The sequence below is a fragment of the Typopeltis vanoorti genome, chromosome 15 (assembly GCF_054136105.1).
Source record: "Typopeltis vanoorti isolate ZY-2024b chromosome 15, IOZ_Tvanoo_1.0, whole genome shotgun sequence".
NCBI classification, from domain to species: domain Eukaryota; kingdom Metazoa; phylum Arthropoda; class Arachnida; order Uropygi; family Thelyphonidae; genus Typopeltis; species Typopeltis vanoorti.
Window position 1 is genome coordinate 108,654,795 of NC_143563.1, and position 15,425 is coordinate 108,670,219.

A 15,425-nucleotide genomic window follows, 5' to 3' on the forward strand; every position below is an offset into this window, starting at 1 on the left:
TTTAACTTATTGATTTAACCATGGAGTTCTGAATTTTCTATCCTTGCAGACAACCTCACCACACCTCTCTGGTTGAATTAGTCATTGTTTTCTTCTAGGTGTGCTTGCTGCTTAATCTCCTAAGTTTGGCTCTGGTTTTCAAACTCTTCAATTTTTCCTGAATAATGTGTGTATGTCTGGGTGCAGTTCACCTTTTAAAGCTGCTCAACTTTCTTTTTTTTAAAAAAACTTTGTTACAAACTCTTCTCTTCAATGTGAACTTTAACTTTATCCTGCTCAAAACTAAATGGTGACCTTTCCAATTTCAAGCTCTTGCACCCTAAACCAGCATGAAGAACTTTCTATGTTTTGGTGTTTGTTATACTTTATTACGCATTCTTTTTTGTGGTATATCTTTGATCCTTCCAATAATTTTCAGTGGTATATTTTTAAATGTTAGTACATCCTGTAATCTGATTCTGTGAAAACCTTCTCTAAGTCAATGAAACACACAAACATTGGTTTGTTATATGTATATATATATATATGAAAAAAATTGAATGACTAGAACCGAGATTTAATTAGAAAGGTTTTAATATAAACACACTACTAGTTTCGGCCTGTAACAGCCTTCTTCAGGTGACATTATAAAAGAAAAAACACTAAACATTGAGGGTTAAAAGACTATGAACAACATAGACAGTCTTTATACATAATTAGCATTAAAACGTTGTAGTTGTATTTGAAGCTGTTCTTTCATTTGTTGCATTGTTGGGAGAGTGCGTGCTTGCTGCATCACGTGAACGCCAGTACATGATTACAGCTGAATGACTATCCGGGAGGTTGTAGCTTAAGTTGTTATTTAGATGAACAGGATTGAAGATGATTTCTCTCGATTCCACAGTTTTTCTCTCTATTTCGTCACTGCAATGGAAGATGTTTGTAGATTTTTCCCAGCAGACTTTGTGACTTTGGTTATCATCATTAGGATTAGCCGAGAAGAGGGTATGACTTGATAATGCACTTGCTCGCTGTCTCTTGTATGTAATGTCTCTCATGTGTTCTTCCATACGCATTTCGACAGATTTGTCTGTCTGCCCGAAATAAGGAATATCGCAGTCACATAATATTTTATATACGCCAGGGTATTTGAGTTGATGATGACAAGGTTTTGGGTGGCTAATTAAGGAACGGATCTTTGGAAGTGGAGTGAACAAGGTTCTGATATTGTATTTTTTTAGAACTTTTGCTAATTTATGTGAAACAGTACTTATGTAAGGAATAGATATATTGCTTTTGAATCTATTTGTTTCTTCTGAGTGATGTCTGGGAGGATTAAGAAGGAATTTGTTAATGATTTTCTTGGAATATCCATTAACTTCGAAAGAAGTTTTCAGATGGTTTATTTCTGTAAGCAGTTCATTTGGATCATCAAGAAGAGAACGGGCTCTATGTCCCAAGGTGGAAATTATTCCAAGCTTATGAGGAGGGAAATGATGGGATTGACTGTGCAGATATCTGTTGGTATGTGTGGGTTTTCTATATATCGATATTTTTAGTTTACCAGCAGAAGAGCGAGTCAGTTTGACATCAAGAAAATGCAAGGAATTATCCGTTTCAAGCTCAGCAGTAAACTTAATACTTTGATGTCGGCTATTGAGATGTTCGAGGAAAACCATAAGGGATTCATGTCCATGGCTCCAAACAATGAAGACATCATCCACATAACGTTTCCAAACTTTAGGTGTTAAAATAAAGGAAGAGATAGCCTTGGTTTCAAAATCTTCTAAGTAGATATTTGCAAGAACAGGAGATAAAGGATTACCCATAGCCAGTCCATGATTTTGTTTGTATATATTATCTTGAAATTTGAAGTAACCGGACCTGATGCAATGTGTAAGCAAGGCTAACATTTTTTTGGATAACTTGTCCTTGAGTAATGTTAGAACTTCATCTGTTGGGACATTAGTGAACAAAGAAGTTATGTCCAAGCTAGCCATGATGCCATTTTCATCAACTGTAATATCCTTGATGTATGTAACAAATTCTGTAGTGTTCTTGATAAAGGAAGGTGATTTCCCTGAAAAACTTTTGAGGTATTTGGCAAGGTATTTTGAAAGATTGTATGTAGGAGAATCGATACCTTCTACAATTGGGCGTAATGGGGTGTTCTCTTTATGGATTTTAGGAACACCATATATGCGAGGAATTAACAGATGGAGAGAGCATAGAGATAAACGGACGTTTCGGGATAATTCAGTTGTTGTTTTTAATAAGTTGTTTGTACGATTTTGAAGTTCACGAGTTGGATCTCTCTCAAGTATTGAGTAGGTATCATTATGTAGTAATTCAATCATTTTATTCTTGTAATCTTCGGAGTTCATGATGACTGTAGCATTTCCTTTATCTGCAGGGAAGATGATTATATCTCTGTTGTTTTTTAAACTTTTAATGGCTTTGCGTTCAGTTGAAGTAATGTTGTCTGCAGGTGGTTTTGCGTTATTGATAATAAAGATTGATTCAATACGTAGAAGGTTTGCATCTTGTGGAGGGAGAAAAGAAGCAGCTCTTTCTATTTTTGTAAGTAGTGTTTCCTTTGGTATTAATTTTGGGGAAGGAATGAAGTTTAGACCTTTACTAAGGATGCTTTGTTCTACATCTTAAAGTATATAGGAGGATTTGTTGATAACGACTTTGTCAATATTGATGTGTGGTTTCGAGTTCCTATTATTTTGTAATCTCTTTAACGTTTCAAATTTTCTTATAAGATTTACTTTGTTATTATATATTCTGGCTGCTTGAGATTCACAGTATGTATTAAAGGTATGCCAACTTTCATTATCTAGAGATTCTTCCAGTATTTCAGCTATGGTTCTTTTTTTATTGAAAAGAAAAGCGAGAGTGTGTTTAGTATCCGATATTCTTTCAGACAGTAGGTCTAATTTAGCTTTATGATAGATTCTCTTCGCACGTTCAGTTGTTATGTTTTCTTTAAAGCATATAAATTTAGGAAAGATAGCATGGAATTTGCAACGTTTTAAGAAGACCAACCTGTTAATGTTTAGTCCAATCCTCTTTAGTGTCTTGTTGAAGTTTCTTTTATTATTGATAATAGAAGCCTCGTCATGAAGGTTATAGATGACAGAATGACAGAATTCACTTATTCACTTAACTTAGAAGATATAAATATACAAATATATATATATATATATATATTTGTATATTTCTTCTGTAGAACAAATATATCATCAGTGCATGGTTTTATCTTACAAAATCCTTGTTAATTTTTATAATTTAGTTAATTCTAATTCTCTGATTATTTTTGTATGTAGTGTATTTCTTGATAGTTTGGCGGGATTTTATTCCCTTTCTTAAATACTGTCATTTTAATGTCGATCTTCCATTCTTTGGAGATAATATCTTCTTCTTAAAGGTATGTTTAATTAGTGTTTTAAATATCTAAAAATAAATAAAAAATTACAAATATATATATATATAATTGATAAAATGGCAAAAAAAAAATCCTTAGCCCACACAAGGTACAAAAATTTACTATAGGTTTATAATAACTCCTCGTGGATGAGAACCACACATAAAAAATAAAAAAAATGAAATGTCTCATTCTCAGTAATTTTTTTACCTCCATATTTCTTCAGAATTTTGTTATGAATTTTGTCTATTCCAGCTGAGTTCTTATTTTTAGATTTTATATTGGCTATTATTTCTGACATTTTTATTTCTTCTTCACCTTCATATGAGTTGGTAAAATAATTTTCCCATTGTTGTCTTTTTATCACTGTTATTTATGTATTCACATTTCTTTTCTTTGATTTCAGATAATTATCCGTATTTGTTTCTGTGCTCCTAAAAGCCATACTGCAATTGTTTAAAGTAACATTTCCAGTATATTTTCTTATGATTTTTATTTATTGTTCCTGTATAAGTCTTGTGTTGTTGTTTATTTCATTTATAAATAAATAAATAAATACAAGGAGATAAATTTAAGCTGAAATTATTACAAGTAAACAGTATAAGAATACTTCACCAAATTATACTGAAAGAACAATTAAAAGTTATCAGTTATTAGGAAGGTGAAGATTCTTATTCACTTAACGACTGGTAAATAAGAATCATTCACCTTCCTAATGACTAATAACGTTTTTTTAGATGTCAATAATCACCTTCCCCTCCTCTCCAAACCAGTATACTGAAGAAATAAAAGCACTATTGGAAACCAAAAAAAACAAAAAAAACATAGCATTTAGTAAATGTTCAGAAGATCACTGATACAACAAATATGAAAAATATAACAGAATAATAAATGAAATGAAAACAAAAATCTTTTATAAATTTTCCAAACAAATCCATGATCTACATTCTTTTCTTTGTTACCCAGTTAAACAAGGCCTCTCCCATTGTTTTCATTAGTGAACAGGGCAAACAGTGAAAAATCAGAATATAAGACTTCCAGAACAAATCCCACATCGACATCAACAGACTTCAAGGTTGACACCATTGATGCTTCTCATGTTGATGGTGTCAATCTTGAAGTCTGCTGCAATAGAAAAGGAATGGTGCTAGCAGAAGAACTGGATAAGTACTAGATTGATATGATAGGTGTTACTGAAACAAAGAAGACAAAAACAAGTTGAGATCTTTTCTAAGTAACAAATACAAGTTGTTATATTCAATCAATAACAATCATAGAAAAGAAGGAACATGCAGTGTTCCTTCTTTACAATGAGCTATAGTATTCAGCACTAAATATGAAAATGTTATTATTATTATCAAAGACTTCCAGGCTGTCAGCTGTCATACCTTCCCTTAAACTCATTCACACTAAATGCACTCACTCCTTCAACAGATAAACTATTCTACTCATTTACTGCTCTGGGAGAAAGAAAGAGAGAGAGAGAATTCTAGCTCTTACTCCTTAACTTCCTGTAACACCCATTCAGAAGTTTATAAATCTCCATCATATTTTTTTTCTCCTGTTAATCAGAGTCTGAAGTCCACATACTCACTATTTGTCCTTATATTCCATAATCCTGATACAATTGATACAATATTTGTGATTCTTCTGTGTATATGCAAAATTTAAGTTAGCCAAGAATTAAGCAAAAGAAATTAGGGATTTCCTACATTACTTATCATTTAATTACTGCCATTAGAATTATTTTAAATGATTTGTAATTTCATAATTTGTTATAAGCAAAATATTTACTTATCATTAGAATTATTTCATGTAAATGGTTCGTAATTTCATATTTTCTATCATAGGTGCATAAAAAACTAGGAAATACACATCTAACATTGATGAACTTCTCTTGGGCAACAGATCTTGATCCCAGAGGTGCCAATAACCAAATTAAAGGTGCTATTGATAAACAATATACCAATGATGAAGAGGAGGTTGTAGCAACAAATGAACAAAGTATGTTTTTGATTCTTGTTGTTTAAATTACTATTCCAAATGTTCCAACGTACTATTCCAACTTTTTTTTTTTTTTTTTCAAATAATCCAAGCAAATTTGCCTCTCTTTGCCTCCCTCTCCATCTTTTCCTGTTTGCTCTTTCCTCTCCCATTGTTAGCCTTTGCATAGCTTTCAAAGAAAAATCTTGTTGATGAAACTTGATTGAAATCCAAGGTGTAGCTCAGGTATGTTGGCACTATATTTATCACATTTCTGGAACATTGTCTGAAATGTTTTCATTCCAATATTAAATGTGCATTTAGGTTTAAACATAACAATGCTACCTTTCCTTAGTCACAAAAACTTAAAATAGCTCTCACATGCACAGTTTTTTTTTATGGAGAACCCATCCACTGGAGGTTGGTCAACCTATAGTATATATTAGTACTGTGAATGGGCAATAAGGAACTTATTCACATATTTGACTTGAAAAGCTGTGGATTGTATTCCTTGGTAAACACATGGTGGAAGATTGTTCCAGAGGCAACAGTGGAAAGAATTAACAAAGAAGAAAAGAAATTTTTTGTGTGGGTTTGGGATTAAGCTGTTGAATGCATTTGGACAGATTTGTAAGAGGGTGGGGCAATTATTGATACCAATTCTGATGAACAGAAGCCATAGAAGTATTTATAGACGATGCAGGCCACAGAGACCAAACACCTGTGCAAAAGTGAGTGGGGTGTATTGGTGAGAGAGAGAGAGAGAGAGGGGGGGGATCATCAATCAATCTAACTTCTCTTTTCTGTATAGAATCTAGTATTTTTAGGGGGCCCCCAAGAAGAGGCACCGCCCCAAATATGAGAGCAGTATTCAATGGTCAGGCAGATTTGTGATTTGTATAGGGTTAGGAGCTGTTTGGAGTTAATGTAATGCCTTCAGTGAAAGAGAGCCTAATTTTTTGGATGCAGAGGAGGCAATATTTGTGATATGTTTCTTCCACAAGAGTTTTGAGTATTGTCAAGGGTAAGATTGGAATAACAGGGTTCTTTTATGTGGAAAATAATGCAGAGTTGTGTGTTTTTCTAGCATTGACGTTGACAGGGTTATCCAAACTGCATTAATGATTGTTTTGAAGATCAGAATTTAGTGTAGTAGAAGTTACAGTTTTGCAGGTTGTGGTGATTTGTGCATTGCAAAGTTTGTCAAATGAAAATGTGGAGTGAAATGTGCTGTCATCAGCAAAACCGTGTGCTGGTTTGGCAGTGAGCTGGAGTAGATTGTTTATGTATAGAAGAAAGAGGGTGGGTAAAAGAACAGAGTCTTGCAGGACCCCAGCATTAGTTGTATAGCTGGAAGATAAGGAACCATCCACCATTACTTGAATTGAGCATCCAGCCAGAAAGCTGGCTATCCAGTTGCAGAAGTTGGGACACACTGAATGATGGGAGTTTTCTTAACTCCCATCATTCAGTCTTTTTTAATAGACCTTTGTGCCAGACTTGGTCAGAAGCTTTGGAGATATCACGTGCAAACACTTGAGATTCATCAAACCTTCCCATAATGTTTTTCCAGAGATGGGTGACATAGGTTACTAGTTCCCCTTTTGATCAACAGTGACGGAATCTACTCTATTGGTCATTCATTTGATGAAGTCTTCAAGGTAGTGTAGGAGTTGACTATTGATGGCTCCATTTTTTCCATTACTTTAGAAAGAATTGAGGTGAGAGAAATTGGACAGTAGTTTGAAGATAAAGATTTGTCACCCTTCTTAGGAATAGGTTGTATATGGGCTAGTTTCCAGACTGCAGATTAGATACCAGTGGAATAAGAAAGTATAAATAGGCAGCATGGAGTGGGAGTCAACTCTCTAGAGTATGGACCTTTAGAACACTTGAAGAAATGCCATCAGGACTGGGAGACTTTTTAGTATACAATTTGAGCTAAATTTTTCTGATCTCTTTCTGGTGAAAGATCAAATGCAGTGTTGAATGGTTGGGGACATTTGCCATGGTCAGCTATACAAGAATTGGAGAAGTAGGAAGCCAGGAGGTTGACTTTTTCTGTGAGTGATGATGCAATAGTAATTGGACAACGGTCGAAGTAGTGTTGGGCAGAAGTTACGACCAATTGCTTTGGCTAAAGCCCAGAAGACATTGCTGCCATTTTGGTAGAATGCAAGTTTCCTGCTTTTAGCTCTCTTAAAACCAGTTTTTGATGTGTTAATAATTTTCTTGCAGCTATTTTGGACTTTTGTATAGACAGTATAGGAAGATGGAGTTTTGGATGCAAGCCCATTACAGTATGACTGACTTTTTTTTGTACAGCTTTAGCATACCTGTGAGAGAACCAAGGTTTAGATAGGGGATGGGAATTTAGGGCAGAGTGGGGAATAAATGTTTCCATGCTGATGAGAATTATTTTGGTTATTTGTTCTGCACATTGTGTTGGTTTAGGTGGCTGGAAACAGTACTCTGACCAAAGAAATGGCATAGAAGTTGCAATGATCATCCCACTTGGCTTTCTGGTAATGCCATGCAATGTGTGGATGTGAGTGGTTGTGTATGAGTTGCTCCATGGGGGAAGAGATCTGCACTAGATTATGGTCTGAGCTGCCTAGAGGACAGACAGCATTCACAACATACTCAGGAGGGTCACTAGTGAGGAAGTGATCCAGAGTGTTTGGGGAGCAGTTGTCTGGTATTCTGGTGGGCATGTGGACAATTTATGTGAGATCGTTTGTGATTGTAAAAGTCTCAGCCAATCTACCTGTGTGGTTTCTGCAGTTGGAAGATGGCAGCCAGCTGGTGTTGTGGACATTGAAATCTCTGAGGAAGATGATTCCACTGTTTGGAGAGTTGAAGAAAATCAACATTTAAGGAAATATGATTGAAGAATTCAGAGTGGTTGTTGGTATTAGGAGAGTGGTAGAGACAGCATGTGAATTTGCTAGAATGAGTTGGGGTGATTTTCAGCCAAAGGAGGTCGAATTGGGAGATTCCAGGTTGACATGGTATTTCATAGCGAACATATGTGCAGATCCCACTCTGAGGCAAAATGAATGAAAGAGTGTGTAGCTGAGAAAGCAGAGATGAGTAACATTTGAGGAGGTTGAGATTTGAGAGAGTGTCAGGAAGAGTAGATGAGGTGCTACAGACTGGAAGTAGAAGAGAACATCATTAAAGTTAGGACTGAGACTACGTATATTTGTGAAATAGATCTGGAAGTTTGCTTTTTACCACATAGGTCCTACACATTCCTATGCAGTGTTTGAGGTCAGACTTCCATGCTGGTTATTTGCAAAGTTTGATTTTCTCACTATTTTCCCTTCTTTATAATTGATTGTCCATGCTTCATCTCCACTTTGACATTTCTTATTGTAATTGCCACTCTGTTTTTGTGCTGCACATAAATCAGATCTGTTTGTGCTCATACACATGATGCAGGGATAGTGCCTTCCGACTTGCTGTTCATGGCTGATTGAATGCAGATATACTTGTCAAGGTCTCACAGATCACTTTTATTAAGCACAGGAAGTTCTTTCTGTCTCCACATAATCATGGGTCCAAAGCGGTGACACTTGACAGTTTTCTTGGGATCAAAGTTGCATTGTTCAGCAAGCCTGCAAATGCCATCATTTAGCATTGCATCAATTTCAGAATGGATAGGTTGATGACATTATAGTTTTATTTTCTACCTGAATTCTGTCTTGGACCCAAAGCTTGCTGGTGTTGTCTGCAGTAGGCGTGTTAGCTTCAAGATGCTGTTGTGGCTTGCTTTGAGCTTTTTTCAGTCATGTTGATTTTCTTGGAGAAGGTTTCATCGAGCATGATAAGGTGCTGTTCCAGGCTATCCATGCACTTACCGAGGTTTAGTAACTGCTTAACTGTGGAGGAATCATGGTGAACAGAAAAAATGGTTTACTGAGATTGCTTAGTGTTTGAGCCCCCAATTCGTCGATTTTGGCACAAGTTTGGCATAAGTCCACTAGCAACAAAAATCCCAAAGTAAACTCTTTTTCTTTTCAAAAATGTCTATCTGCAGTAGCAAGCACTTTGTCATCACTCTTTCTGCTGTAGGCATGGCCTACAGCAGAAAGTAGTTTTTGACTAATTTCTCTCTTATTCCATATAAATTTTAGTTGACTTCCTACCATACCAGCTTTGTTGATTCTGTTGTCTATTTCCATGTTTAATTTACCATCTTCACTAAAAATCGTGCCCAAGTAGCTGAACTGTTTTACCTGTTCTATAGGTTCTCCATTGAATGCAGTTTATATTTTCAATGCATCTGCCTTTTCATTGTCTTTGTCTTGTTATTGCTGACATTCATACCATATCTATTACAACAGTTATTCAATTTAGCAAGAGAATCTTGCAGACGTGTAGCAGATTTATTTAGAAGTATAACATCATCTGCATAAAGTAAAGAGCTGAGATTAGCATCTCCAATTTTGATATCAGGTTTAATACCACTTTCCTTCATAATGTGATCCATATAGATAGTGAATAACAGAGGGGATAATGTATATCCTTGTCTGACGCCAGATTTAATATTAAACCATCTTCCTGTACTTCCTTCAATTTTAGCTGCTGACTTACAACTCAAATAAAGACTGAGTATTGCTTGATATAATGCCCCACTGACACCATACAACTGTAGCATTTTGAATAAGCTGTTTTGTTTCTTCAGATATTTTGTCTTGTTTCTGTTCTGTGTTACCAGCTATTTCAAGTGAACATTGTAAAAGGTTTTGGCAATAATGTCATTACTTTCTGATGGATCATCATTGTCACCTATAATAAGATGTTTAAACTATTGTTTAGTTCATGTTGGAATATATCCTTTTTAATGTTGAGTTTGTGTACATCTATTGTTTGCTTTAATCTTCGAAACATTTTCTTCTTTCTTTTTGGCAGTTTATTTGAATCTTACTGCATACCATACGATGGTCAGTTCCATCGTATGGAAGTGACCATCGTATGGTATGCAGTAAGATGGTCACTTCTAATGTTGAAGGTGTTTATAACAGAGCAGTCTTGAAAGTAGTGAGGATCAAATCAGTTTCACTAGTTTTTCCATGTCCACTTCCTATGTGTTTTTTTATTGAAAAAAGAATTCATAATGTACAGGTTTTCTTTTTCTTCAAATTCCATAAAACTTGCTCCTCTGTCATCTCTCATGCCATATCCAAAATTTCCTATCGAGCTTCCAACTGATTGTTGTATACCAATTTTAGCATTAAATATGTCCTTTATTGTAAAGTTGGGATACATCATGATAAAAGGCTTCAATTTCTTCATCAGTATGACTTATTGTTGGTGAATAGACTTGGGTGATCTTAACAGTATATCTTTTTGAGATTTGAACAACAATACTTACTATTTGATCAGATATACTGTCAAATTCTATTATGCTGTTTTTCAATTTTTTGTTGATCATAAATCCAACTGCACTGATTCTTTCCTTATCTTGGCCTCTATAATATAATATGTCTCAGTTTTTTAATTGAAGTCACCATTATGTCTAACTTGTCTAACTTCACACAGTCCGAGAATGTCCCATTTTAGTTGTTTTAGCTCTTCAGTTAGTTCAGTTGGCTGTGCTTCACTGCTCATAGTCCTACAGTTTAAAGTCCAAGGTTTAGTTTTCAATGGCCACATGATCTGGTTACCTAGGGATTCCTAGCACCCTCTGCCTTCATGTTTAACTGCCTGTTGCCATAGGTAGTAACAATCTGCCTCTGGAGAATGAGGGCCATTTTATTTCTGTTTGATTCGTCTTGGAAGATTAGGCCATAAATTCACCACTCTGGCCCACTGCAGTCAGGTGAATGGCAATATTTTCACATGGGATCGCCAGTCCCAAAACCACTGATTTATGGCTCTTTATTCAATATATTCAGAACCCCTGATATCCAACGGGTGGTGGTTCCCCCCATACGCCACCTAGAGGATGTGCTCGGTAATCCGTGGGAGTCCCGATATATATATATATATTTTTTTTTTTTCCCCAAAGTGGCAGTTCTATGGTGAATTTCTGTTCAGGACATGGATTAGTAATTACTAACACCATGTGTCCAACATAAAAATGTGCACAAATTCACATGGAGAGAAGATGCAAGAAATAAGAAAAGTCTCATTGTTGATAGTGATTTTCCCACTGGTTCAGGATACAACAGTATATAGAGGATTTAAAATAGGAGGTGATCACTATTTAGTTTTGAGCAGGATAAAATTGATTTTCATATTGAAAAGAAAAGTGTGTAAGAAAGTTTTAAAATGAATCAAGGTTGAGCAGCTTTCAGGGCTGAGCTGTAGCCTTAAATACATAAACATCATTGAAGAAAAAATGAAAGAATTTGAAAATAAGAACCAAACCTTAGAGATTCAGTGGTGTTGGATTCTGAATGAAGAGAAATGGAAATTGTTAATATATCATTCAGAGTCCAACATAATCTACCATTCCCTGAGCAATATTTGTTTTTTTTTTTTAAACTAATAGTCTCATGCTCATAATTTGCTATTTATGTAATTTCTTCAAGTTATGTTAATTGATATTTATTTATTTATATATGTTTGGGATAAATTACAGTTATGAAAAGCTGTGTATTAAAATATCATTAATTTTGTGAATTTAATTCCTTTAATATAATGTTAGAAACTGTAATATATGTAATTTTGATGTATCCAGAAGATTCTTTGTGGTATCACTTGATTGGTTGCTATGAGAAATTATGTTATTTTTAGTTAGTGCATGTTTACTCTATACTATGCACAAGGCGAAGTTGATGTGAGCTAAACCGGTGAGAACCAGTTTTTGGTGGGAAAAAGGAAGGAGTAGATACGAAAACGTAAGTAAAAACAGAATTGAGTAGGGAAGCATAGAGAACGGTAGCTGGAGACTGGAAGGGAATTTTGACGTGCCAAAAACAGTATTTAAAGGACCGGGAATCGCTTGGTATTTTAACTTACCTTTTTTTTTTTTAGTTGGAATTTTACCAAGACTTCTTAATGCCTAGCAGTGAAATAGTGCAAGAAATAGGTTAATATGTATAAGAAAACGAAGACATAAGTAGATAACTTAAACCAAGTGCATAAAGATTATGCTCTCCTGAGTCTATAAATCAGTTGCGGAAAAGGAAGATTCTTTTAAGTTTGTGTTACTACATAGTAAAAGTCAGTAAGAACTTAAAAATTGTTGTTCGATCTACTTATGATGTGTTGAAGCTATATCCTGGTAAGATTACCTTTACTATACTTAGCGAGAAGTAACGAAAATTAATTCCTCCGAAAGTAAATCGTTCCTAGTTGCAGTATTCAGCGAATCAAGATTTAATATGTGATGTGCTAAGACTTTTCCCTCTTCAAATGATAAATACTATGTTATTGAATTAAGTGTTCATTAACTGAATGAGAATACTGAAGCCTATTCATTGTGATTTAGGAATCTCGAACTTACATGAACTAAAATTGATTAACTGAGCCTAGAGAATTACAAGTTGAATGTCTGAATGTTCATGAGTTGTATTGTTCTGAATATCTTGAACTGATTTGATATTTAAAAATTGTTTTGAAATGCCTTAATCAGAGTAGAGTTATGATATAAGCTCTTTGTAATAAGAAGCATAAGATCTGTATAATATAATCTTTAATTATAAAGTTTAAGCTCAGCTGAGTAGTATACTAGTGACTTAATGAGAGCTCTGTATTCGTTCAATCATAATGTCCCTGTTGGAATATTGTGTTATGGTGTAATTTATGTGACACTGCATTAAATAATTAAATAATTTTGTTTGAATTGATGTTGCACCGCTCATTAAAATAATATGAATCTCAGCAGGAACCCTATATAGTAAGAATAAAAACCTCGGCCTAAAATCAGCTTATGATAACCTAATACAGTTGGGGTTGATTTATCTAAATTGCTCTTGCAATTCAGAATATGGAGTGGCGCAGTATAATATAAATTTTCTTCATATTCGATTGATATATCAGCCTACAACCTATAAATATCAACGAGAGACAGTTATAAGATGATAAAACACGCTTGAGCAGAAATTATAATCTAACAGTGGCAAATCCTGAAGAAAACATTGATTGATTCAGCCAGGGAGGTGTGTGGTTAGATTGTCTTTAAGATAATAGTAAAATGAGCCAGGGAGGCATGTGGTTAGATTGTCTTTAAGGATAGTAAAATGAGAACTCAGGAAGTTAAAGAGGCAGTTAAGGAAAAGAAGAAAGCATGTTGAAAGTTCCTAGCAAGTAAGTCAGCTTGTGCTCTTAGAGAATATAAAGAAAAATGTAAGGAAGTGAAGCACTGTATAAAACTAGCTAAACAAAAGTCATTGGAAGACTTTGGTAAGAACATAGAAAATAAATATCAGGAAGGTGGCAAAATATTCTGGAGGTCATTGAATAGCTTAGAAATGAAAGAAAAAGTACTGTAAAAGGAATCAGATATGAAAGGTGATATGAAATCTGAAGATAATGATATTCCAGATATCTGGAGTAATTACTTTGAAAGACTGCTAATGAAACAAGCAGCGTCAGCGTGATGGTAGAAATCCCCCAACATGAATTCAGTCAGGAATACATATCCATACTTGAAGAAGAAAAGGTCATCAAAAACCTGAAATGTGGAAAGGCAGCTGGAGTAGATCAAATTTGGCCAGAAATGCTCAAATATGGAGGTATGAAAGTTTCACAGTGACTGCATTGCATAATCATCATAATTTCAGATCAATGGAGCAGAGGCCTCATAGCACCCATCTATAAAAAGGAAAATAAAATTGAATGCAAGAATTACAGAGGTATTTCCATACTGAGTGTTCCTGGTAAGATTTATGCAAGTATACATAAGAAATGGCAAAGAAAAATTGTGGAAGGGAAGCTTGGTGAAGAACAAATAGATGAATAGAATTCAGGCCAAATAGAGTTGTCAGGATCATATTTTCACTTTAAGACAAATAGTTGAGAAATCTTGGTAATATAACAAGGATTTCTTTTTAAGTTTTGTTGATCTGGAAAAGGCATATGACAAGGTGTCAAGAGATTTTGTTACACTTTCATTGAGTCTCTGTACATAATTTTCTCCTTAACTTGTTTTTCTCATTTGTTTGTTCAGTATTTATTATTACTTTGGACCTACTTGTTCTTTCTTTTCTCAGCCCTGCTAATCTCTTGCCACTTTTGTAGTTTGTCAATTTTGTGCTTTATCCTGTGAAGTTCAAGCATGCTATTTCTTTATGTCCATTTCATTCTCCTCTATTTCCAAGGCCATGCATTCAACATTAATTCTGACATTTTCCATCCTACTCTCGACACTGTAAACTCTACTAACATTTGCTCTGTTCTCATAGGCACTCACTTTTGAGTACCTATTAGGTGACTAAAGATTATCTACTTTTATATAATTTGAGTTTTTGCTATTGAAATCAGTAACTAGGCCCAGAAGATGTGAATTTCATGAATCAGAGAAGAATGAAAAAATTAAGAAGTGAAGGATTTTTTAAGAAAATGCTGATCGCACCCACAGTTGATGTCCAGTTTTTCTTGCTTTAAATTATTGCCACCCTAATATCATAAATATATTTATATTAGTTAAAAGACTAAAGAATGTTGTTTGGCATTTATTGAGTATTTGATTATATAGAGAAAATTCTGGAGAATTCATGACTACATTTAACACATGTAAACCAATGTTTATAGAACATCTAGAAGAAAAAATCCTCGCATTCAAACCCAAACCAGAACTCTGGCTTCGATATGTCGATGATATCTTCGCGGTCTGGAGTCATTCCGAACAAGAGCTACTTCAGTTTTTAGAAAAAATCAACCTTCTTCATCCATGCATCAGATTTACATTAGAAAGAGAATCCCCACAAGGCATCTCCTTTCTGGATTTACACATCCAAATAAAAGAAGACGGTTCGATTTCCACCTCTGTCTATTGCAAGCTGACATTTTCAGGCCACTACATTCACAATACTTCAGCTCATCATCCCTCTCAAAAATTTGGCATCATTAAATCATT

The 15,425-nt window shown here is 34.6% G+C and overlaps 1 protein-coding gene across 2 annotated transcripts in view; it reads left to right on the plus strand.

Annotated features, from left to right (window-relative positions):
- Window positions 1-15,425, plus strand: part of Cdc27 (cell division cycle protein 27) — a 392,586-nt gene that overhangs the window by 350,028 nt on the left and 27,133 nt on the right. For both annotated transcript variants that reach the window (XM_090405839.1, XM_090405840.1), the window contains one exon: window positions 5,260-5,413. In XM_090405839.1, the coding sequence (XP_090261965.1) occupies window positions 5,260-5,413 (154 nt within the window). The remainder of the gene's footprint in view (window positions 1-5,259; window positions 5,414-15,425) is intronic.